This window comes from Scomber scombrus, chromosome 21 (assembly GCF_963691925.1).
Source record: "Scomber scombrus chromosome 21, fScoSco1.1, whole genome shotgun sequence".
NCBI lineage: Eukaryota > Metazoa > Chordata > Actinopteri > Scombriformes > Scombridae > Scomber > Scomber scombrus.
This window is the reverse complement of record NC_084990.1, coordinates 5,295,438-5,319,737: the sequence shown is the minus strand read 5'-3', so window position 1 is coordinate 5,319,737 and position 24,300 is coordinate 5,295,438. Positions and strand designations below refer to the sequence as shown.

Sequence of the window (24,300 nt, the reverse complement as noted above, 5' to 3'; positions counted from 1 at the left end):
ACTCTTCTTCACATTATTATATTGTCTTTAATACTTAATATAATATAAACATTTGATGTAACTCTTTTGTCTTGATTAATTCTGGAAGACGCTCAACTTTAACAACAGTGATGCATCTTCAAAACGAAACCACAAGCAGCTTCCTGTTTAGCCGGCGCTGATTTGTTGCTATGTAGTTCAAAAGACATCTAGATGCTGGCTTAGAATGAGGCTCAATTTAGTTACAAGGTGAAGGTTCATAGAATTCCGAGTAAGCAAATTACTTTATTTAAGCATGAAGCAGGTCTTAACTACTACCAGTGTCTGAACATCTGTGACTTGTATGCCATTACTTAAAATAGCTTTTTTAATGTTGGCTATTTCAAAAAAAGTACCCCAGATTAACACTGAATTCTTTAAGTATTTAAAAATCATATCAACTGCTATCTCATAAACAGTGTTAATTCAAAACAGGATGAACAGATTCTCATGAATTATATTTGAATTTGACAAAAGGTTGTTACACAATGAGCTTAAGAAAGCAGTAATATACTTTATTGCAAATGTTTCATAGTATTAAGTGAAATCTGCATCATTTTTATACTTTTTTTTTTTTTAACAAGAAATATGTTGACACACAGTTTTGAAGTTTTAGAGCAGCCTGGTGTGTTGTACTGACCACAAAGCCAAGTGGATTACATTTGAAATAAAGTGGTCCCACTCTCCACTGCAAATACAGACATTAAAATCAGCAAATAAACAATTCTAAATGTTTTCATTTAATTCCAATTTAAATTGCAATCTTACAAAAGTTGTGATAGCCTACATAGCAGTGAAAAATCCTGTGTCCAATCTCCACCACATCTCAAAAACAACCCAAGGGCTACGACGGGTGAATTTAGATAAATCCTCCATCCAGTCAGTTCCTGTTTAGATCACACCGCCCTTCGATTTCTTCGGCTTCTTCTTCTGGATCTTTTCCTCTGGTCCGCAGCAGCATCCGTACAGCAGCGAGAATACCACCAGAGACAGAGTTCCCAGCACGAACAATGCGATGACCAAGAGGCCTCCCAGCGCCCAAGGCTCGTTATGCAGACGATACAATAACCACTCCACCCAGTCCTCAGGCGATCCTGTGGTGGGTTTCTGCTGCTCCGGTGCACTGCACAGGGAGTGATGAACCACACAAAAGCTCAAATGGAGAACAAATCTTGATACTGGTGGAAGTAGATAAGATCTTATGTATACAGAACCCATTAGTTCCCTCTAACAATACTTTTCAGAGCAAAAGTAATCTGCTGATGATCTAAAACCACAATAAAACATTTAAAACCTGCCATGTTTTTATTTTTTTTATATCAGCCTGCTCTGTATAAACCTGCTGATGTAGAAAGCTATTGTCACCCAACACATTCCTGTTCAAAAACTCACCTCTCCATGGCCGCGCGTCCCACTAAATGATCCTCTCACGGCTCAGCGACTCCCAACAGTGAGTATAGTGTGCAAGAGCAGATGGCTGACGACGCTTCATCCACTCGCAGCCCTCAAACTGTTTGAGAATAGCCCAAACATTTCTGTTTACTTTCAGTTTGCAGAGGAGACACTCAAGAGTCAATGCAGACTCGGGCGGCTCAGGTTCCTGTTTTTCAGGTGACTGCAATTTGCTCTGTGTGGACACTGCAAAGTAACAGCAGCAGCTCCTGGTTAATGTTTACTCAAAATATTGACTGGTGGAGGTAAAGCAGAGACCAGCTGATAAGGTATGAATACAGTAATGTAATGTTTTCCTAACAGGATTTAGATCAAAGCTATTGGAATCATTGGAATACATGTATCACTTTGACACATATGGTGACATCTTGACATATGAAATCATAAAAAGAAAAAGTCAGCATACTTTTTAAAATATATATTCAACATTTATTACCTTTATACAAGTAAGAACTAAACATACTACCATCCGGCTTCAGTCAACAACTTGCATTGTTTCAGTAAAAAAAAGAGGCCAGGCACAGTAATAATAACACTTACATTTACTATATTATTACATTGCACATACAATAACACACTACAGTCTCATATGTTCCATTGGCACAATTCTCACTGGGCCAGCAGAGGGCGCACTATCTTTTTACACCAGCTAATAGTTGAAAACATGTACACTGTATATATATATAACGTGAATAGGAATGTCGGTGTTGTTTTTTACATTCCTGCTGAATATCAACAGGATACCAAACTACTAAATTTGTAATAAAAGAGCCACCGTGACATTACATTTCTTGCTCCTCTATGAGCATGAAGTTTTTTGTTCTTGGAAACAGCACACAGTGTTTCATTGTCCCGGTCTTTGTTGAATCTTGACGCCAGCCTGCTGATTTCAGTGGTTTCCAGTGACGTGGCTCTTTCTGGATGTTGATTCAGTCTTTTAACCCAGTGCTGGAAATATAATGGAAATGTGTCCCCGTCCTTCATGTCCAGCATCTCCTCTGATGGTGTCCTCCAAGAGATCGGAGGATCGGAAGGAAAGGTGAAGGAGGCTGTATTTATGTACAAATAGAATCTGGTGTGGACTTCAGATGGCCTGTAGGGGCTCGACTCTGGAGGCCTGGTATTTTGGCTTCCCGCAGCAGCAGCAGTGGACGCAGGACAGCACGATCATGAAGAGAAAGGTTGCTGGAGAGAGAGAAAGGAGGCCGGAGGGCAAACAGAAGACACAGTTTAGACTTTTGTATCACATTAAAAGCTGCATTAGTCAGTAGTTTTATATTACTAATATATCAAATGTGTGACTGTGTGTAATGAAGCTCTACGGAGCATTTTACTATGTTTCAGCTAATTATTTTGTCTTAACAGCCCCAAACTTTACTGGTTTAGTTCAATCTCAGTGCTCTCCCCCAATTTCCATCTCTAAAAAGATCTAACAGACCCACTCTACTACCAAACAGCAGGAATAAAGTGGTTTAACTGACTGCTAAAGAGCCAGATATTCCCCTCAGGAGGGCAGCTGAGAGTGAACATTGGACTTTAATTTGTCCTGTGGCCGGAAACACAAATACAAATGAATGATAATGTTGCCTTGTGTTTGCTGGATGTGTACAACAACAACAACAACTGTGTGCCAACACGTCCACCATACTAACTAAGGTGATAAGATGATAAGCAAAACAAGTATGTTCTGCTGCCCCCATGTGGCCAAAAATGAACTAATGCAGGTTTCAATTTGACCACTTTTAGTCCAACAGAGTAATAAATGCATGAAGGCTTTGTAAACCTTTTTAGGGAGTAAAACTGAATGATTAAAATGTGAAAATATATCCAAATGCTTTTAATCTGAGATGTTGTGGGTCACATCAGTATTTCTAGTAGTTATGGTCCTGCTGACAGCTCACTCTCAGGAGCTCTCTCCCTCTACCTCTGAATGCATCTGTGTTTTAAAGTTCACAGAAAAAAACTCACCGACAAACAGGATGAGCACAAAGAAGGCTCCCAGCTCCAGCCGACTGGCCTGCGGCAGATCCTGCAGTTTGATCCACACCTTATGAAGAATATCCAACACCTCTTCTTTCACTTCCATGCTGACGCTTAGACGCAGCTCACGAAAAGCAAAAACTATTTTTTCTTTCCTGCTTTACCTGAAAAAGACAAAGTCGAGATGTTACAGAGACTGAATGAGAGTGCAGCTGCCTCGTGGAAAGATGCTCTGAATGTAAAAAAAATAAAGTTATTTCCATCCTCAGCTCCACCCTTAGATCTACTGTGCAATTTTATACTCCTACCCTGCAATTACCCCCCTCCAAGCCTGGTAAACATATATGCCCTTTATCCTTAAATGCTCTATAAGCACTCACTCATTTTATATCAGCACTTCTAATTAGCCCACTGATTATTTTCCTGTGTGTGTGTAGGTGTGTTTGGATAGAGTGCGTCTACATTGTGTGTGGTTCCCCGCTCCGCTGTACGTACACGTCTCCACACACACAGGAGCCAGCGTCCTGCCAGTTCAGTTTAATAATAAACACCGGTGACTATTTCAGGCCTGGCATTTTAAGATTGAGGCCTGTCATCATCAGTGAGGCAGCTGTGTGTGGGCAGGATCCCACAGGCTAACACTAGACTGCATGTGTCCTTGTGCTGAGACACAGAGACAGACCAGGACCCTGAATGGACGTGTGCCCAAATGATAAACTCAGGAACTAAATCTGATGTATGAGAAAAAACAAAGTTGTGATACACAAATGTGTTTTCAGGCTATTTGGGCTTTTTCTTTAATATTCTATTTTTGCTGAAATATTGGATCATTTGAATATTTATTGAAATGAAAGCATGTGAGAGGTTTAGAGGTAAAAATAGAAATTTAAAAAAATCACTATTTGGTGAAGTTGTTAACAACTCATAGACGTCTGAAATGTGACTCTGACTATTTTTAAAAACTTGTTATGTTATCCATTGTGTCAAATCTTCATTTGGAAAAAAAATAAAGCCGTCAAATAAACGTAGTGGAGTAAAACAACATTTTTATCATAGTAGAAATAGCATAAATATCTCAAGTGAAGTACAAGTACCTCAAAATTGCATGTACTGTACATACAGTAAGTTCCTTGAGTAAATCTTGCTAGTTACTTTCCACTACTGATAATACAAAAACATTACAATGTAATAGATTTAATGGAGCGCAACATAAGTCATGTGAGCTCTGTTCAGTATGGTAAATCAATATTAGTCAGAAGCTGAGATGACAGTCACTGCTGACGTTACTATGCTAAGCTAAAGGTTTGTTTTTAACTTTGGTGATTTTAATGAGCCACTACCTCGTTTATTTATACGGAACAAACAAAACACTAAATTACCATCATGTCGGTTAATCAATATGTGGAATTTTCAGTTGCAAATAAACGCAACGCTATAAGTAACGTTAAACAACTTTATAAGTAACGTTAAACAACTTTATAAGTAATGTTAAATGTAGTTTGGCTGTTGCTCACCTGTGGTCTTTTACACCGCTTATAACATGGATACTAGTCAACAAAATGCCATATGCAGTTACATTAATAAAACCATTGGTTCATTAACTTAACTCAATAGTAATGTCGATATTTAGCCAAATATTAAATAAAATACGGTACCTCGGAATTCCTGCCGCTTGCGTTGCTAGGCAACATTTGATAAAACTTTATGACGTTTTACAAAGACAGTTATTACAGTTATTAAATTATCTATTGTTACCACAGTTATACTGTACCATAGCCTTCCTTCCTCAATGTGTGTGCAGAAGACAAATCAACAAATGCAAGCTGTTTGATTACTATCAGTTCAGGAAGCTTGTGTGTGACACAATTAAGTTGAGTGTGGCAATATATGTGGTTTAGGGCTGAAACATCCGTTTTCAACTATATAAGAAGAACTAAATGTCGTGGCATGTATTGCAGAACCAGGTCAACTATATATGAATGTTTTTAACCCAAATTGAGTGTCCTAATAACTTTCCTAACTGTCCTCAAAGGCAGCCTACATGGTTGTTGTAGCCTATGTGAATGCACTTACTGTATAGGCCTATGTACATTTGTTCATGGGTATTTACTGTACATTATTGTTTTTTTTCTGGACAGCTGATTGTGCAAGTCTCAACCACCTGCCAGAATCTGTCTGAAGAATGTCTGACCTCTGTTGTTACCCCCCCTCCCTACACTGCTATCTCTTCTTGCCTTTGTGCTCACAGTTCTCTCACACATCATGTTTCCTATGTGACAGAACATAGCAAGGCACCAAAACAAGGCACTGCCATCTTAATAAAGACTGACTTGTTTTTAGAGTTAGTGTAAGTAAGTTTTTTTTTTTTCTTTATTTGCTTTACTCGCTTCACCGTCTGCATATTGACAAGTAAAAAATATATCAAAGCCCATTCTGCACTTGATTTTCCTATGCAATAAATATGGCATAAAGTGAAATATATATCTGTGAGAAATGTAGGTTATTAAAAGCAAAAACAGGCTCTTACCTCTGCAATGAATTGTGCACTTCACTTCAAGAGCGTCACTGTTTCCACTTGTAAACTCTTCTCTGTAAGAAAGACCAAACTCTGTTGTACACACGAAAACGTCCTTACGATGTTTCACAGACCCCTTCTTCTTGTTTTCACCCTCCCCCTCTCCTTACTCCTCTCTCTCTCTCTCTCTCTCTCTCTCTCTCTCTCTCTCTCTCTCTCTCTCTCTCTCTCTCTCTCTCTCTCTCTCTCTCTCTTGTTCTTCTTGTTTGTGGTGCCTGCTGATCTCAGCCTCCTCATCTAATTAGCCTGCTCCAGTTCAGACTGGAGACCGGCGCTGAATGTTAGGAGGAGACTCGAGTCTTTCGGGCAGTTTAGCAGCCACTACAACTGTTCCTCCTGTGGTGTGTGTGTTCACTTTCTCCCACTTAGACTAACTCCTGTTCTCAGGGAGTATGTGTGCCTCCTCCCTCCCCTCCTCTTTCACCCTCCCTTCTCTCTCCTTTCAGCCCCCCTCCCACCCCACTCTTCTCCACTCCACCGCCTCCACCACTTCCAAAATTGACTCTTTCACTGCTGCTTACGCCGTCTCTCACTCCCCCTCACCCTCTGTCCTGTCTGTACTTCTGAACACTGATTCACTATTTTTTTTCTCCCTCTCTTTTGCAAGAGACCAGCTGTGCCTCCTTTTTGTCTTCAGTCACTGTGGAGACGAGGCTCCTTCTAAAAGGAGCAGGGGGTGGTGTGTGTGTGCATCCATCTGGTGTCCCACCAGATGACTCCCATATTTGTCCACAGCATGCATCTTTGCATTTGCTGCTGATTCACTCTTGTTTCCTCAATGAGCCAGCGTGGGAAATGATACAGGAGACATTTCCAAGAATGGACAAATAGATCATTGCGGATGATTTTCTCCCTTCCAGTTCCCCCTCTATCTACATCAGAGGTGGGGTCTCCTGTGCTACGGAAGGGGTCCCACAAAGAATGAAAGAAAGAACAATGAAGCTGTTCCTTTTGCTTTGTTGTCGTTTACTTTCTGTTATAGCGGCCTGGTTGGTGTGTGTTCTCCAGGGTTTGGTGAAAAATGGGCCCCCCTTGTAGCCAAGGCTTTGATGAAAGTCAATTGTGTAGCTGTGTACGTGCATTATTGAAGGATATTTCCAAGTTAAGTCCATTCATCCCCAAAAGACCATTACTCACTTCCCAAAAATGTATCAGAGCACAATGCAGAGTTCCTGCATCTAAATGGAAAGTGTGTTTAACTTGATTCTCTTGAAAGATGACGTTGAGCCTAAAAATAATGTGTCTTAGTTGGAAATGGTCTTTTTGTAAGATGTGTTGGGAAACAGTTGCCTGTTTACACATCTAGCAGTCACCATCAACTTTAGCATTTACAGTTGTTTTTCTGTCCACCTGACAAATTTAAGTACAATATATTTTTCTCTTTTTAGGACTGTTTTTGGTCTCTACCAACTCAAGAAAGAAGTTTCTGATTCTGCAGTACAACTCCACTGTGTTCAAATGGTAGTTGCTTATTGCTAGTTGCTGTAATTTAGTGCTAGGCAGGTGGTAGAGTGGTCAAAATGTAGCAGTGAGAGTGAAACGGTAAAATTGCAGGCCATTAAAAGCAAAACAAGGAGCTGATTGATGGTAAAAACACCATAAAGCTGAGATAGAACTGCAGGAAACTAAGAAAAGTCATTATTTATACAATTAATCATTACCTTCTCTCACGTCTGCATCTTACGTAGTATGTGTGGGAAATTCACACTCATTGCTCATTGAGCATCACTCAGCACATTCATCATGAACGGAACTAGAATTTGAATTAAGAGGTTTGTATTTAAGCCCACAGCCTCACTCTTGAGCTAATCCGCAATGTAAATTAACATCTCATCTCCATTCTAAAAGAAATGACTCGTGTGGAGGGGATGTCATTCACATTGATGGTAAGGGACAGTGGTTTATGGTGGTATGGTGGTATGTAGTGACCAAAAGGCTGATTTGCATTGACCTCTTTGTGGTAGGATCATGTGCAGGTTTTGTGAACGGCGGCATATTGAGTCATTCTCCATTCAGGCTTTGTTTTAAGAAGACTCAGTGGGAAACATGATAGCACTTTAACCGTGTGACACAGAGTCAACTCTACGCTCTTTCAACCCTGAACTGAAATGAGCCTTATTCACTTAGCACTGATTCATATCAAATTTCGTCTTGACTTAAACAACCAAAAAGGAACCACTTATTTTGATGATAACACATATACAGTATACAGTATGTCATATTTTTTCATGTTGCCACACAAGGCCAAATCCTCTGTAGATACCATTTATACTACCATATGCTGATGACACACAGCTGGTATTCCTGTCCCATGTAAAAATCATTCCTATGATGTCACTACTTGAACGTATTAAAGTCATAACTGGATGACCCACAATTTCCTGAAAAAGTAGTTAACAGTGGAACAGTGGAAAAAAGAAAATTCTTGTCATTGGCAGAAAATATGTGGAACGTAGTACACAGGTAAGAAACTCTTGATGTTGATCACTGTTTTCAGAAAAACAGCCTGTTTCACGCATTTAAACATGTGCAGGAAATGAAGAAGCTGCTTGTCACAGATGAATGCAGAAAAACCTGCTCATGCATTTACATCTAGTTGGCTAAACTACTACTGCATAATGCCTTTCTCACTGGTTGACTATATGGATTGAATGTCAACCAAGTACAGTTAATGCTCTCTGGCAGAGTTTTAGCAAGAAACTTAATAACACACATAACAATCCCTTATCTCTTTGGCGCCTGGGTAAATTTAGAAATAATCACTAAATGTTACTTTATGTCTACAAAGCCTCACATCAGACTCTATTGGGCCATTCAGAGGCAACCTTCTTGTTGTTCCTAGAGTTAAACCAAAAGTTTGTGATAACAATTATGATTGTAGCTGCTGATATGCTTTGTCCTGCATATAAAACCAGCATTGTTCTGGTTATTGCATTTCATTCAATTAATTATTTCTTAGTTACAATACAGCAGAGCATAGTACTTTGTATCTCTTTAATGTTTTTGTTGTGTACCGCATTGTGTTTCTTGGAATTAATTATCATATTGTCAGCCTATATGTAAATTTTAAGTTCTGCTTTCTTGCTTAAACAATTCAAAGAAGCAACACTGTCCTTGCTTGTATGTTCACCCTATGCCTACGTCAGTGTCTAGTGGGTGCTCTGACTTCCTCCCACAGACCGCACAACCAAAGCAAAACATAACTAGTTTATTGTGCAGATTATGTTAATTTGCAACTCTTAATGACCGCAGGTTTGAATATGAGTGTGAATGGTTGTCTGTCTCATCGTCCCTGTGAAGGACTGGCAATCAGTCAAGGGTGTACTCAGCCTATCACTCACTGTCAGCTGGGTTCTTCTCCAGGTCCCTGTGACCCTTTTAATGGATAACTGGTATATGCATTGGATAAATGGATATTGGAGGAATGGATGAATGGATACTGATTATACTTACTAAACCCATAAAGTAATGGGATGACTCAAACTACTTTGAAAGTACAGAAATGTATATAATGGGAATGTTATTGGAGTGAAGTACAAACTCCTCACTCTTGTAGGTCTGACTTATGTTGACATGTACATATGTATTCTACTGTCCTCAGAAGTTAAGTTGAAGCTTCCTACCAACATATCAACAATCTTTGTTTTGAAGTCTTTTTACTGTGCAAGATATTGAGTGGGTTGATAATAATGGAAAGCATGTGTTTTGCCTCAGTGTCTTTTCTGTTCTTTATTTGAACTGGAACAATGCCATCCTAACCTAACTGTTCTTGGTGTGGATATAACTGTCAGAATAAAAAAAAGAGATGAATTTAAAGAGAACCAAACAGATCTGTGCTGTGTGTTGCAATGTGTAGTATTATATTTGTGTGTTTGAATATATTGTGTGATAATGCAACTTCAAACATGTATTTTGTGCATGTGTGTCTGGCGTGTGGTAAAGGAAAGGAAGTAAGAGTGGTGTGAAGGCTGTCTTTGTTGTCTGAAAGTCCTATTTTCTCTGTGCTCATAAAGAAGTAGTTTTTTCCTGTGTTTGATATCACTCATCTTTCACCACAGCTGTGCCATTAGCTGCAAAAAGCTCATCCATTAGCTTAGTTGATATAGTCCGATGATGCATAATGCAGTAAGAATTAAAGGTAACTCTCATAACAAATCCTTTTGAATTGCAAAGCTGAACATTATCCTTTTATTGTCAGCTCAGACAAAGCTGCTTTGAGGTCTTGAGGATGTCTGATTTGAATCTAAAACTGTTTTGAAAAGGCTTTTCTTCAGAATACACTAACCAGAGTTTGTGTGTGTAGAAAGTGATTCAGCTGTGAAAGAAGATGACACATCATGTAACATACTGTCAGACAACAATGAACAATAGTCACGAAAATCATTGTATAACCTTCTCACATGCATATACAAACACCAAATACTCTGGCTGCACCCCAAAAATGCCCTATTCTGCACATCGCAACAGCAGCTGGTATTGATAAGGTAACTATGTTGGTATGCATGCGTGAGAACTGCTTGTCCAACCAAGTTATTCAACCACAGAAGGAGTGGTCAGCCCTTCTTGATATACAACAGGCTGCCAGCCCATCGAAAAGAGTAAAACCTGCTACTTTGACTGGATCCTCACTCTGAGTCTAAGTCGCCATCTGTAGATTCAACGTCTCATCAAGGCTATAGATATAACTGTGTTATACAAATGGACATTTGGGGTGAGTCATGTCTGTGGATTTCACTCAGATAAGTTAATCAGTGACGCCAGCACAAGGGTTTATATGGAGGTTCAGTGACAGAACAGAATCATAAACAATTTTCACCATTTAGGGTAACAAAAAGTGTCTCCTTGTTGCTCTCTCTTTATTTGGACAGCAGGGGGATCTAACTGTATTACTAGTTCAAATGATATTTAAATACATTAATATGATATGCATTAATTCTGTCCTCTGTCCTCAGTGGCCTGAGGAGTCCATACACCAAACAAACAACTAGCAAATCATCCTTAAAATTAGATAGAGTTGTGAAAGAACAAGGATTTACGGATGTATCTAATGGGAATATTATATTGAGATATTACTGTATCAATCTAAACCATAGAGGTATCTCTGTTTAAAATTCATGCATGCCATCTAGTGGTGTAAATAACACATAACACTGTTTGTAGCAGAAAGTGAACCTTGTTGCAATGTTTACACAAATTTGTATATACAATTCACTCAGCTGCCACGTAACCAACCACCTGCAACTGCAAAACCCCTACATTTTCAAAGCATATTCAAGAAGCTTCCAGCAGGGTCAGCATAATTTCCACATGTTATTTACAATGCATTTTGTTTTCTGATTTATTATGGGGGGGAAAGTAAAACATCCAATTAACAGTCTTAGCTTCAAATCCAGAAGCAGCTGTTTTCATAAAGCAGCATCTAGATGGAAGGCAGGTGACCTCAGTGATTAAAAAAAACTGTAACATCCCTGTCATGCATTGATAACACAGTATGAATTAAGTCATTCAGTTTGCAGTACTCAATCACTCACTGGGTTCCCACTCATGAACACTGCCTGTTGTGTTTCAGTGTGGTGAGTCATTTTTGGTATCACATTATCACATTAATTTACTTTATTAGTTGAAGCTAAATTGGTACAGTTGGGTACATTATACTAACTACTACATCTCATTTACTACAATACCTTCATGATAGACATTGCACTCAAGACTAACCTCTACAAATGTGTCTTGTATTTACAGCTTTTGCAGATATGAAGGTTCCCTCGAATCCAAGGCCCCGTTGTACAGAAGTAATCTGATCAGATTCCGGCTAACGCTTTGGATCAAATCTTGCAAATGGTTTGTTCAAAAGAAAAAATGCATTCTGAAATCAGATTACATCATGCAATCCAGTCTTGAATCCAGTAGTTTCTAACAATTGTATCTCTTATCGCACATCCAGTCAGTCCCTCATTTTGAGACAACACTACAGGTTGGTCTGGGTCTTCAACAGGCTCAGGTGTATCATAATCCCCATCACAGAAAGGGACAATGTGTCTGGCAGCAATGTTGTGCAAGGCAATACAGGGAAGTATTATGTTGCACGCTCCCTCCACTTGCAGGTACTTAAGGCATGCACCTTCTCAAAACTCCATTTAAATGCTCAATTGCACATCTAGTTTTGCAATGAGCTGTGTTGAAGTGTACCTGCTGAGGTATGTGTGCTGCATGAAAAGGGGTCATCAGCCATGGTAGGAGTGGATAGGCACTATGGATAGGTACTATTCCACAGTAGTTCCTCAGTGGTGTACTGCTCTAGTGGTTTTGTATGCTCAGTGTACACACCCTTTGACGGTATCCTCCCCTATCAAAATGATGCTGGCAATAGACAAATCAGCTCATGTCAGTGCCTCTCTGCAAGTCCTCCGACAAAGGCTGAATAAGATGGCTATGAAATTGGTCTTTCCAAGCATACACCCTTTACCATCAATTAGCTGATGTGCTTTAGCTTGTGTTCAAGTGTTCAATTAAATCAAATATGCCTAAGGCCCAGAAACTCTATGTTCACTGCACCAAGGAGGTGGAATCAAGGACCTAATTTCACTGTTGCAGAAAACCACATACTGCTGAAGGGTGTTAGGTGCCATTATGCCTCAATAGTAAGACGTTTTCATTCTAATAAGGGTGGAGAGATGACTAACAAAGAGAAAAAAGACCTTTTGGTTGAAATCACCCAGAATGTGAATGCAATGGAAGGGGACAATGGAGCAAGTTAAGTTTAGATGGAAGAATCTGAAGGCCAGGGCAACAAAGGACCATGATGAAGCAAAAAACATCCAAACAGGAAAAAGGCCCTTTAGGAGCGGTGATTACACAGATGTGGTTCTTGACAATATTGGAGCTGAAATCACACAAGTTCTGCATGGGATCAAGGTATTGTTGTAGGGGACTGTGAGTCCATGATTGTAGAGGAAAGTGAGCCAGTTCCTCCTAATGGATTTTTATGGATCCCAGCTCTGTTATTGAGGAAGAAGGAGGATCCTCACGGGTAGAGCCAGTAGTTGCCACAGGAACTCAGAAAAGAGGCTGGAAGTGTTCTTTGCCAAACAAATATGACGATGCCCAAAAGTCTCTTCTTAAATGAGAAACTGCAAGAGCAGAAGTACAGGTTCGTGTGGCAGATCCGCCTCCTACAAGCAGGGTTGCAAAACGTTGGTCTCTCCTCAAATGAAGACCTCAGAACATTCTTTATTTAAGTAACTATTACACAGTTAGCCTGTTTTATGATTCAAAACACATGTTCAAAATATCCATAATGTATTCGTGAATAATGTATTTGTTTTGGGTTAGATGATAGGTCTGACTGCTTAAAAGAGATTGAAGATGGACGGGCATGTTTGTATTTTTTTTATTGTGCTGTTTTCTGTCTCTTCAAATAAAAACACTTACAGTGACCCCACGCTGGCTACACTTCCTGTTGTTCTTTACATAGCTAGAAGCCTGTGTTGTGATATGTAGATCACTGGTAATCTGGATTTGGTCATCTTGAAAAGTCTGTATGTGGATCAGGGCGATTCAACCCAATATTGCTTTGAAAAACTGGCACAAAAGTAGCAAAACATGGGATTTCCAAAAGCTGGATCATTCTGATCCTGATTAAACTGAGCCCAAGTCAAATACTGTAGGCTACATGAGATAATGCAACGTTTAGGTGCTATCTGAAATAGAAGCTTTCAGAGTCATCTAAGCTATTCTCTTGTTATTTTGAACACAAGAGCCTTCTCATCTCATGGGTCAAAATCACTGCTGTGATGTCATCTCCTCGCGTGGGGAAATCTAGAGGGCGCACTTTACCTAAAACCAGACAAAACTGGAAACAAAACAGTGTCATTGTATACGAGCAGCACGTGAAGGCATCGTGAGTGTGTCGCTGAAAACAGGGAGAAAGGAAGTGCCCTTATTGCAACATCTTTGCCACGTCTCTGCAGCAGCTGTGGGTCTGGGGGTTAGGATGGACCGGTGCTAGGCGGTAGTGGGATGAGAGGAGAGAAGTGGGAGTGACCGAGGAAGCACAGAGGAGAGGAAGGAAATAGGAAACACGTAGAGCCACAGCACTGTGCGTAGCTCCGGCTTGCAGTCTTGTCTTCTTCTGGAGGATCCTGCTGGAGGAGGTCTATTGTTCACACAGAGGGGGTTGTTCCCTGCTGTTTCCCGGGTGCAGAGGGAGGGGATCCCCCATGCTCAGCTCAGGGAGAATGGAGGAATTCGTGACCGAAGAGGAAGAACCGTGGTACGACCAGCAGGACCTGGAGCAGGGTAAGACATCATCCTCCCTGCCTGCCTGCATGCAGCATCCACTCTGTCAGCTGCTGGCGCCAGCACCGGCCGGTCAGCTGGTACACACTTAACAAAGGCTCTCTGTCGTGTAACGAGGACACCGAGATGTCAGACAGAGCTATTTGCTCTCATTTCTGATAAATCGGTGAAACATTGATATGATTTCTAATGTAGGGACAGACTGTGCTTCTTTGACAACAATGCATTGAAATGATGCCAAACAGGCCCTTTGCTTTGCTGGGAATTATCAGCATCAGATAACTGAGATAGATCCTTAGTAAGTAGGCTGTAATTCAATTAAATGAAACGTATGAGTAAAATGCATAATTTGGCAGAGATTTTCATCATTTTATAAGACATCAACTACACATTAAGAAAGACTTAGGACTTATTATTTGGGGACATTTACTCATCATCATTAGAGGCTGACATTAAACCTCAAGACAAAAGATAAGCAGTGTAATCAGTGCAGTTAAGAGGATTTGGTATTTGAAGAAAGAAACAGTCTTGATGCTTTTCTGGATAAAAACAGTTCAACATTTATCTTTGGTTTATGCTGAGGCTTTAAAAAAAAATCTCATTTCATATTTTCATTTTTCAGTGTGTCAAAGCCTTTGAACGATGCACTGCTGTCTAAAAATGTGCTCAAACTTTTGTTCTTTTTTAGTCCCACATATTTAGTCCAACATCAACTGTTTTGTGTCAATTTTTAATGCATTTTCCCAGTGTGCTGTGCCGGTTAGAACTGCAACCAGCAAGTATTTTCATAGTCAGAATAGTCTGGTCCAATTTCTGCTCCACAAAACCACAGAAAACTGTGAAAAATGCTCCTCATAATTTCCTAGAGCCTACTGTGAGGTCATTGTTTCCTCCAACCGATCATCCAAACTAAAAGATATGAAATCTACTATAATGTTATGAAAAGGAAAAGCATCACATTTTGCATATCTGAGAAGCTTTAAAAAGGTTTCCGAATGTGTTTCGGCATTGATACAAAATGTTTTTCATCACATTTATGTTATGGCAGATGGACTTGGTATCAGCCAATTTCCATATAGATGAGGACCGGCGTTTTATATTTCCAGTTCAAGGGAACTAATAACAGTCAGTCACATAGATTTTACAGGTCACACTTTGTATATTGCAATGTATTGAACATTTATCAAGCTATTTACCACCAAATTGAATATGCTACCGCATATCCTGCACACAGTATGATGTACAATCTTGAAATGAGTCTGAAAACACATTAAAAACCATCATATGTCCTCAGAGATTCCCTTTATTATATGCATGGCAATCTTACAATCTCTAACAGTGACTCATTTGCCATTAAAGATAAAGGCTCCTCACTCTTCTTTGCAGCACTTACTCCATTTCCTGTCTCTCTTCGTCTTCCATAGACTTGTATTCATGCCAAGTAATCATTATGGCACATTTCTGGGTGGTAAAAATGATGCTGACGCAGTGATTTTGCTTGACTTAGAAACACACATACGCACAAGGAGGCGAGCATGTGTCTGCCATGATGTAATGAATTTTATTAGACAACTTCTTCTCCTTGCTTGAAGCGTCGCACACCAGTGGATCGGAGGATATAAATAGATCTTCAGTAGTCGGTGACTTGCTTGCTTTATATTTTCCCGGAAACAGAGAGGATGAAAGAAGAAGAAAGACAAAATGGCTGGTGTATTAAGGAGCCGTGTATTTACGTGTGTGTCCACACACAGGCCTTTGTTATTTGATGGAACAGAGAGGATTACCAGACCTCATGCTTCAAAGTGCTGACTGCCTGACCTCATCTTTACTCGTGCAACATTTCTAGATGCCACAAGTCCTTCAAGAGGAAGAGACGCCCCTGTCATTGTATTACCTTGTCGTGCAGGAAGTGCTGGCAGGCTGATGTTTGGCAGGGTCAGGCTGGTCTGAACTCGATGGAAAAAAAGCCTCTCCTGCAGACGTTCATTGTAAAAGCATACACAGGCATTTCAGGGAAACATGGAGGAACAAAAATAGTATAATAAAACACATTTTACTCAAGATAGTACAATTCCACATCTGCTTTAAGCTGCTTTTTTGGAATCAGGGGTTTAAATTGCATTATAATTGAATTACAACAGTGTCATTTAAGGGTCTGTGTATAGTTTCTGGCTGGCAGATTATCCCAAATATAAGGTGTCAGTTTCTAGTGTCATTAGGTGGACATTTTGGCCATGGACCAAACAAGAGATATTCAATTTTTTTGCGTTTCTGTATATCTTTTTATATAGAACTTTATGTTTTCGCTCATAACTCCTAATTGGAAGCAGCCAGCAATACATAAAGAACAATGTTTCTTAATTTGTTTGTGTTTTCTCTATTTGCATGTATTTTCTTAAATTGCAGCCTGTTTGCCATTGTCAGCCCCCATAGTTGGTTAAAATCACCAACAATAACACGGTCAAAGTCAATACAGATTATAGACAGCAGTTCAGAAAAAAAAGGTTTCGCAATTTTCGGTGGCTTGTAGATTATGTAGAAATATAGATTGAGAAGGAGGAGCTCAAACATTTCCTATCACTGTGTTTTTATGTGTTTAGATCCAGATGTGGGAGAGAAACATTCTCTGTATTCAGAAATGTAAGGATGCATCTTTGTTAGGGCCCATTGTGTGCTGGCCAGAGTCTCCACTGGCTGAAATCCAAGGAGCAAATACATGGTTACACCAGCTTAGATTAGAGGCTCACTGGCTTGATTTACATCTGGTGAGAGGCTTCCTCCACTGTTTAAACGCTCCTATTACAGCTTAATAAGTGTTTACGCCAGCCAAGGACTAATATTAAAGAGTGCAGGTCCCACTGCTGACCTAAGAATCTTGCTTGGGCATTAAAATTAGTTTTACTACAGAAAAACACTCTGCTATAGCACTGAATAATTCATGTTTGGCCACTGCTCATAGAAGCTTTTCTGTGAAGAAGTCACATCTGCAACACTGGAAAAGAGGAACAGGAGAAGTCTTGTTTTCCACATTCCACTGATTCTCATGGGTGATATGCACCTACTAGAACAGCCCTGCCTGTGGAAGAGATCACCACGTATACTATGTACATAAATGTGCATACATCTCGACATATGACAGTTTTTCTGCCTTTAAATGAGACTAATCTACTATCAGGTTATAGTACAAGGGTTAAAACCTGATCTAGCTTTTGTGTTTACTGCATGAAAATTGCAGAAAAGCACTCCCAACTTGTTGTAAGTGGTCAGCTGGAGCATGTGGGAAATGAATTCTTCATACATGATGTGATTATGCTTGAGCTCAGAGGTTTGGTCCTGTGTTGATCAAGCCTATCTGGAGCCTACAGATATTTGCTAAGTTGTTTGCGACTGCAGTGAGATGTATTGATTGGCTCTATTCTCCCCTTCCTCTCCCATTTCTTCTCCCACTCTCACTTTGTTTTCCTCCTCCTCTGTTTTTGTCTTGTCGCTGAGGCTTTTGGCTGTAGAGCACTCACTTTCTCTGGCAGCCAAAGGCGAACGGTCATCTGAATGTGGACACTAACACAGTGTTTGGGTTGTCTGGTTTCACTGATGGCGTTTGGTTTTAGATTTATCAGATTGGCTCAACACCAGACAAGCTTCGAATCGGCTGTTAGACGTCTTCAGTCAAGGCAGCTTCTGTTAATACAGTTTTCTTTTTTGTTTATATGAGAGGAAAACTAGCTGTTTAGCAGCTGGCCACAATGTCACTCTATCAGAGTCCTTCTCTGGATATATTGAATGCTCTGTTTATTATTATAAAGTGAGTTTCAGCAGTTGGTGCTCTTTGTTTTCTTCATTTAGTCATTGTGGCCAACGCTGCTTATGCTAACTACCCAGTTCCTCCTCAGCCTTTGAACAAAACTCTTCTTCCACTGTGTCATAGGATTTTTTCTTGCTAAAAAGAAAAAAAAAAGAAAACAATGTGCCTCATGCCAAGTTGCCAACAAATATAAACATGTATTTTTAAACCTGCATTTAGGCTATAGATTTTTTGGCCACTTGGGGGCATAGCAACAAGCTAATACTAACTATCCTGTTCCTCCTTAGTTTGTTTCAAACAAAGCTCTTCTTCCAGTATGTCAGAGGACTGTATTTCCTCAAGAAAAGAAAATAAAAGAAAAGAAAAGAAAAGGAAAACAATAGGCCACATGCCAAGTTTTCAACAAATATATTGATATAATTTTTGGCCACTTGGGGGCAGCACAACAAGCTAACACATTATTTATGATCTTGAACGTGTTAGCAAACAGTATTTAGTTGGAGTTTGCTAAATGTGTGATTACTGGGGATAGTTGCTAATCTGATTTATTTTTTTAAACCAGTGCCAGTTGTGGCTGAAACTGACATCCATGAGAGTAGTGAGACTCAACCAAGACAGTAAAGTTGCAGGCTATAAAATAAAAACAACGAGCTGAAAGACAGTAATGCTCCATAGAACCGGTAGTTGGGTGATAATTCTCCCTGGGGTTCTCATCACAAGTGACTTATTTCACATACATGTAGTCATCATGATATTGTTAATTAAAACAAAAAGATTAAAACACATTTAACTACATGTAGGTTGAATTATCATTACATCTGATGACAGTATATGGAAAAATTAGCTTGATTTGTACCTATTGACTTTCTGTCACCATCAGCCTCAGGCCACAAAGACTACAAAACAGATGAGTTTTCAACTTTTTACATGTCTTTTTGTTGTTCCCCTTTATTTTCCTTTCACTTCAAGACATGCTACCATTCCTTGGTGCAATATGTGGAAGAGATTATCTTATGGTTAAGATGAAAATAGATAAGCACATGGACAAGTATGAAAAGTTTGATGAAAAAATAAAAAATAGCAAATGATAAATCTATGACATCTTCACACTATATCAGAGAAAATGCAATTTATTATCGCCTTTGATTCCACCACAGTTATGGAATACCATGCCAAAGGCTGCTCATGTTTTTAGATTCATGCTTTGAGCTGCGGTCTACTCCCAAAGAGCATTTCTAGTGTACTCATTCGAGTAGAGAATCAGGGCCGGGGGGGCTCCTCACTCACTCCAGCGCTAAGGAGGAATCCACGCTGTGTGGCACCTGAGCTCCTGACACTGGGGCCCCATAGGAATTCATTAAGCTATCAGCACAGAGAGATGTGTGCGAATTAGTCCATATGGGGCTGTTGGCAACCACATGCTTAGCTCACTACTCATTAGTCTAATTGAAGGAAGAGAGGGCAAGACTGCCAGGTATGCGTTTCAATACATGCAGTGACTGCAAAATAGAGCCTGGCCAATATAACGTTTTAAGGCAAATGCCAATATAGACATTGTAGAAAAAAATCTCATCACTATAGATCAATACTCATTTTTGAAACATAAATAAACTGCTTGCTGCTGCATCTAGAAACAGCATTGTGAGAGTGAAGAGAACAGCAAAGTTACAGGTCGTAAAACCATCTGTTACAGCACTAAATCAGACAATGATTTGCTAGGTTGGCATAAGGTGACATTATAGGAATCCAATTGATATCAATGCTGAAGGTAACCCAGGAACCAAACAGGTGTTATTATTGGATTCTGCTGAGACAGTTAAACATTATACAGCCATTTAGCTGAGTGTCCGTGTTATAATACCTGAACATCCTCAGTAAATGTATGTAAGCTACTGGTTGAGTTCATGATTTGTTTGTTTACTCTATACCAACATGGCACAGCTGCAGTGATAGGTCAATGTTGCAGTGATACAGGTCAGGAGTTGCAGTAAGGAGTTCATGGCTTGGCATCTGTCGTAGTGATCATCTATTATTAAAGACAGGGCTAGGACTGCACGACAGATGGCTTCATTGGCTGTTCAGTCCCTTGCTTTCTTTCTGAGAGGTTGCAAACCATTTCTTGCTGACTCAGACACGACAATGTAGGCCATAAACACCGCTGACTCAGAGCACAGTCAGAATACAGAATGATGACAGTGACTCATCTTGTTTTGGAGGTGCATTAACAGTCTGCAAGGACAAAGTGTGGTGCTATAAACGTAAAGCTACAGTGAGTGTCAAACGTGGTTTTAGTTTAAACTGTAAACGACACGCTTTTATATAACACATTAAATGTACATTTGCCTTCCAAAAGGCTCTCTAGATAATGCAAAACCTCCTGCATGGTGAATTTTTGTCCTAATCTCAGAGGACAGGTGTCTCTCCAAATAATCTTGGCACCAATCTCTGCCCTTCATTTTTAGTCAGGACAGACCTGTAGGGAGATGTGCTGCAGGGAGCAGCACTGTCTCTCTATCCTCCTGCTCTCCAACATCTATAATTGAACTGGTGGGGTGCAGAGGGAGACGATGTGATGGACCCTTTGATCATTCTGTTCCAGACCCTGTTATAACCTTTCTTAAAATAGAACAATGTGCTCCATTAATCGTGGTAGCGGGTAATCTGAATTGGGCAGCTGCACTATGTCTTCTGTAAGATTAACTTTCCCCTTTCTTTCCTCTCAATCCTTTTCAATACCATCTGTTATACTTTTTTCTTTTTTTAATATTTCTTCTTTTTTCCTTTTTCAATCCCTATTTTCCTTCTAAATTGTGACCTTCTTCTTCCCTGACTTCATTTGTTGACTTTGTTCCTCTCCTTCTCTCTTTCCCGACTCACGAATTACTTGTTAATTCCCCCATCTCTCTCTAATTTGTAGACCTTCACTTGGCTGCAGAGTTGGGAAAAACTTTGCTGGAGAGAAACAAGGAGCTGGAGGACTCCCTACAGCAGATGTACATTACTAATGAAGAGCAAGTGCAAGAGATTGAGGTAAGGACAATGGAGTCCTGCCAAAGCTGCCGAGCTTGTCCTGGTCCAGGCAGGTTGTTAACAGAGAGGGACTCCTTTTATTTAATTAAAGGACAACAAGGGAGTTAAGATGCCAGTATGCTTCACACAATGATGGTCTAATAGCATGCATGTACAAAATGTTTTCCAACCACATATAAAGGTAAATGTCTAAATACCTGCTCCCAATGGCTTGCATTTTTGGACAATCCCTCCTCAAAGACGTTACTCATGTTGCACTGGGTGTGGAGAAGGAAATAAGAGTGCTTGAGAGAGAAATTAAATTTCAGCCTTTATTTCTCAGCTCCATGACCCCATTGCTGTGTGGAGTGGGTGTGCTTGTCGGACTGTTGGTTTCGTAAAGTTACAAAAATGTTGGATGTAGCTACCCCAGTTCTGATGTCGGAAAGATGTGGGGGAATGTGATTTATTGGGTTTCATAGGCTGTTAGACCACCTAACAAGCACTTAAATTGAAGCACGCCCACACCTTAAATTCCGAACACATTAATCCCACAGGCAAATCTTCACGTTCAGACATGAGAAAGTAGGTAGGATTTGAGTGTGATCTTTCAGAACAGCCACATAAACACTTTTGCTCTTAGGTGTGTTCTAGTGACATTTCATTTCGTGCAATCTACTTCATTTCAAGTATATATCCAGCCTTTAATATGGATTTGTATGCTAGGCTGAGTCAACAAGTATGTGTTGTGTTTGTCCTGCAGTACCTTTCGAAACAGCTAGAGGTCCTTCGGGACATGAACGAACAGCATGCCAAAGTCTACGAGCAGCTGGATGGGACTGCTAGGGACCTGGAACGCACCAACCACACGTTGGTAAACGACAGCAAGGCCTCACAGCAGAAAATAGAGAGGTGAGATGGGCTAGGAGATTTCTGTTCCTCAAATATATCACCCTACTCTTTTCTGTCTTTCCTAAACATTTGCCCTCCCTCCTGGATCAGGTTAACTGGGACCATTGACACTTTGCAGAACCAGGTAGAGTCTCTCTCAGGGCAGGTGGAGCAGCTTCGGTCCATGGAGCAGCTCCGAGTCAAGAGGGAGAAGAGGGAACGACGCAAGACCATCCACTCCTTCCCCTGCTTGAGGGAACTCTGCACAGCACCTAGGTATGATGTAGTCTGTAGAGCAGACAACACTTAAAACATGTATCTACACAATCAATATCACCATCTATTCTTACAAGGGTTATAAATGTAGGCGTTGCACTATATATTTGTGTCATTTTGTCAGGTATGAGGATGAGTTTGTGGTGGGCAGGGCTGAGAGCTTTACCGTGGATGTGAAGCGTCAACCTTTTGAGGAGGAGAACCAGCACCTTAGGGATGCGGTGTCGGCCCTGCGGGCAGCAATCCGGACTGAGAGGGGGCGTAGAGAGGGTGTGGAGAGGGAATGCAACCTGCTTGTTTCAGAATTCTCCCGCCTGCAGACACGGGTTCAGGTAGGTTCAGTGTGAACAAGATACAAAAATACACTTGTTCATCAGATAATTATATAATGTAAAAGTTAGATTCTGAACAATGTATCAGCTGGTTGGTTGGATTATCACAGATGTATCGGTATCGGCGTATATGATGTTCGATATTCGCCGCTTTTCTTAATTCAAGTTTAATATATACGTACACGTTTTTTTGTTCTACGTGTTTTTTTCATGTTATTTACAATTACTAAATTCCCAATAAAGTTTACTGTTTATTGTTTAACTTTCAAATATCATGCTGCCAATACATATCTTTATCACCAGTGTTTGATAACCACATTTGAGGGATCATTGCCAAAAATGTGTGTTTATGTATATATGTTCTGTGTATATAAAATGAATGACTGATATATCGATATCAGAATTTTTTACAATGTAATATCGGCATCAGCCCCAAAATTCCAGTATCAGTCGGGCTCTTGTAAAAATATGTAACTGCACTTCTGAGCTACAAATGTGATTGTTTTTATCTCCCAGGATGCTGAGAGCTGCCAGTCAAGGGTGCGGGAGTTGGAGGTGGAGCTACAGGAGCTGCAACAGCTGCGCCGCGCCCGGACGTTCCTCCTGGGAAGCGAGGACGACGGAGTGACTCTTACCCAGACTGTCCTCAATAGCACCCCAGAGACTGACACTTTCCTGGATGCGGAGGTCGGGGAGACGGGAGGAGGCGTGAGGGAGGAGACCGAGGGTGGAGGTGGTGTGGGAGGTGAGAATCTTCCTGAGTCCAGCCCTGTGAGGAAAAGCTGCAGCGACACAGCGCTCAACGCTATAGTGGCGCGGGACGCGTCCGGCCGCAGGAGAGGGAGCTATGCCCTCCACGCCAACAGCGTGAGGAAGAGAGGCATGTCCATCCTCAGGGAGGTGGATGAGCAGTACCACGCCTTACTGGAGAAATACGAGGAGTTGTTGGGGAAGTGTAGGCGCCACGAGGAGAGCCTTTGTCACACCGGCGTCCAGACTTCCCGACCCGTCTCCCGAGACCCGTCCATGAAAGACTGTGCCATGGGCTCGACCCCGGCGCCTCCTCCTACCCCCACTCAGTCTCCCTCCACCCCTGAGGCCATTGAGAGCATCAGCAAGCAGGTGGAGGCGGTAGATAAGCGACTGGGACAGAACACTCCAGAGTACAAAGCTCTTTTTAAGGAGATCTTCTCTCGTATCCAAAAGACCAAGATGGACATTAAAGCTACCAAAGCTGCTAAAGCCAGCAAGCCTGGCAAATCCGGGAAATCTGGCAAATCTAGTAAACAGTAAAGATATTCTGATTGGCTCTAAAGAAGACTGATGTGCTATATCAGTGTTTAGTGCTTGTGGTTGTGAACAAGGGTTCGGTGAAACATTCTTACAGAGGGTGCTATTTGAAAAATTAATTTGTAGTCAAATCAGAGTGCACAGTTCATCCAGAACTGAAAACTTCCAGCCAGCGTACAGCAGAATCTGATTTGCATGTAATAAATATTAAAACCTAAAAAAAGCAAAATTCAGTCAATATATACAATATATAAAACACAAAATTGGTAATGAACTCATTGGAATTTAACTTCCCTTATAATCGTTTTTCCACTCTTCCATCTACAAATATACTGGCTTCACTGCCTTACTGCTTTAGGGATATACTGTACCACACT

At 40.6% G+C, this 24,300-nt stretch overlaps 1 protein-coding gene and 1 long non-coding RNA gene across 2 annotated transcripts; one reads left to right on the top strand and one right to left on the bottom strand.

Moving 5' to 3' along the window:
* Positions 1 to 1,910: 1,910 nt before the first annotated feature.
* On the bottom strand, positions 1,911 to 6,104 carry LOC134003455 (uncharacterized). Its single transcript, XR_009927635.1, has 3 exons — positions 5,978 to 6,104; positions 3,439 to 3,614; positions 1,911 to 2,655 (listed from the first exon to the last, which is right to left on the bottom strand). It is a non-coding gene; the product is annotated as an uncharacterized LOC134003455 (long non-coding RNA).
* An 8,010-nt stretch (positions 6,105 to 14,114) lies between these two features.
* LOC134003557 (cerebellar degeneration-related protein 2-like) lies at positions 14,115 to 23,952 on the top strand. The gene is made up of 6 exons (XM_062442794.1): positions 14,115 to 14,323; positions 21,043 to 21,155; positions 21,898 to 22,046; positions 22,137 to 22,301; positions 22,426 to 22,633; positions 23,150 to 23,952. Exons 1-6 carry the CDS (start codon positions 14,245 to 14,247, stop codon positions 23,924 to 23,926), a joined length of 1,491 nt encoding a protein of 496 aa, XP_062298778.1. The 5' UTR covers positions 14,115 to 14,244; the 3' UTR covers positions 23,927 to 23,952.
* Positions 23,953 to 24,300: the final 348 nt, after the last annotated feature.

Bases quoted from the DNA above. Each gene is read 5' to 3' on its own strand.
- LOC134003557 (XM_062442794.1), top strand. From the start codon at position 14,245: ATGCTCAGCTCAGGGAGAATGGAGGAATTCGTGACCGAAGAGGAAGAA. The intron at 14,324-21,042 runs GTAAGACATCAT...TCTAATTTGTAG, and splicing joins CCAGCAGGACCTGGAGCAGG to ACCTTCACTTGGCTGCAGAG. The intron at 21,156-21,897 runs GTAAGGACAATG...TTTGTCCTGCAG, and splicing joins AGCAAGTGCAAGAGATTGAG to TACCTTTCGAAACAGCTAGA.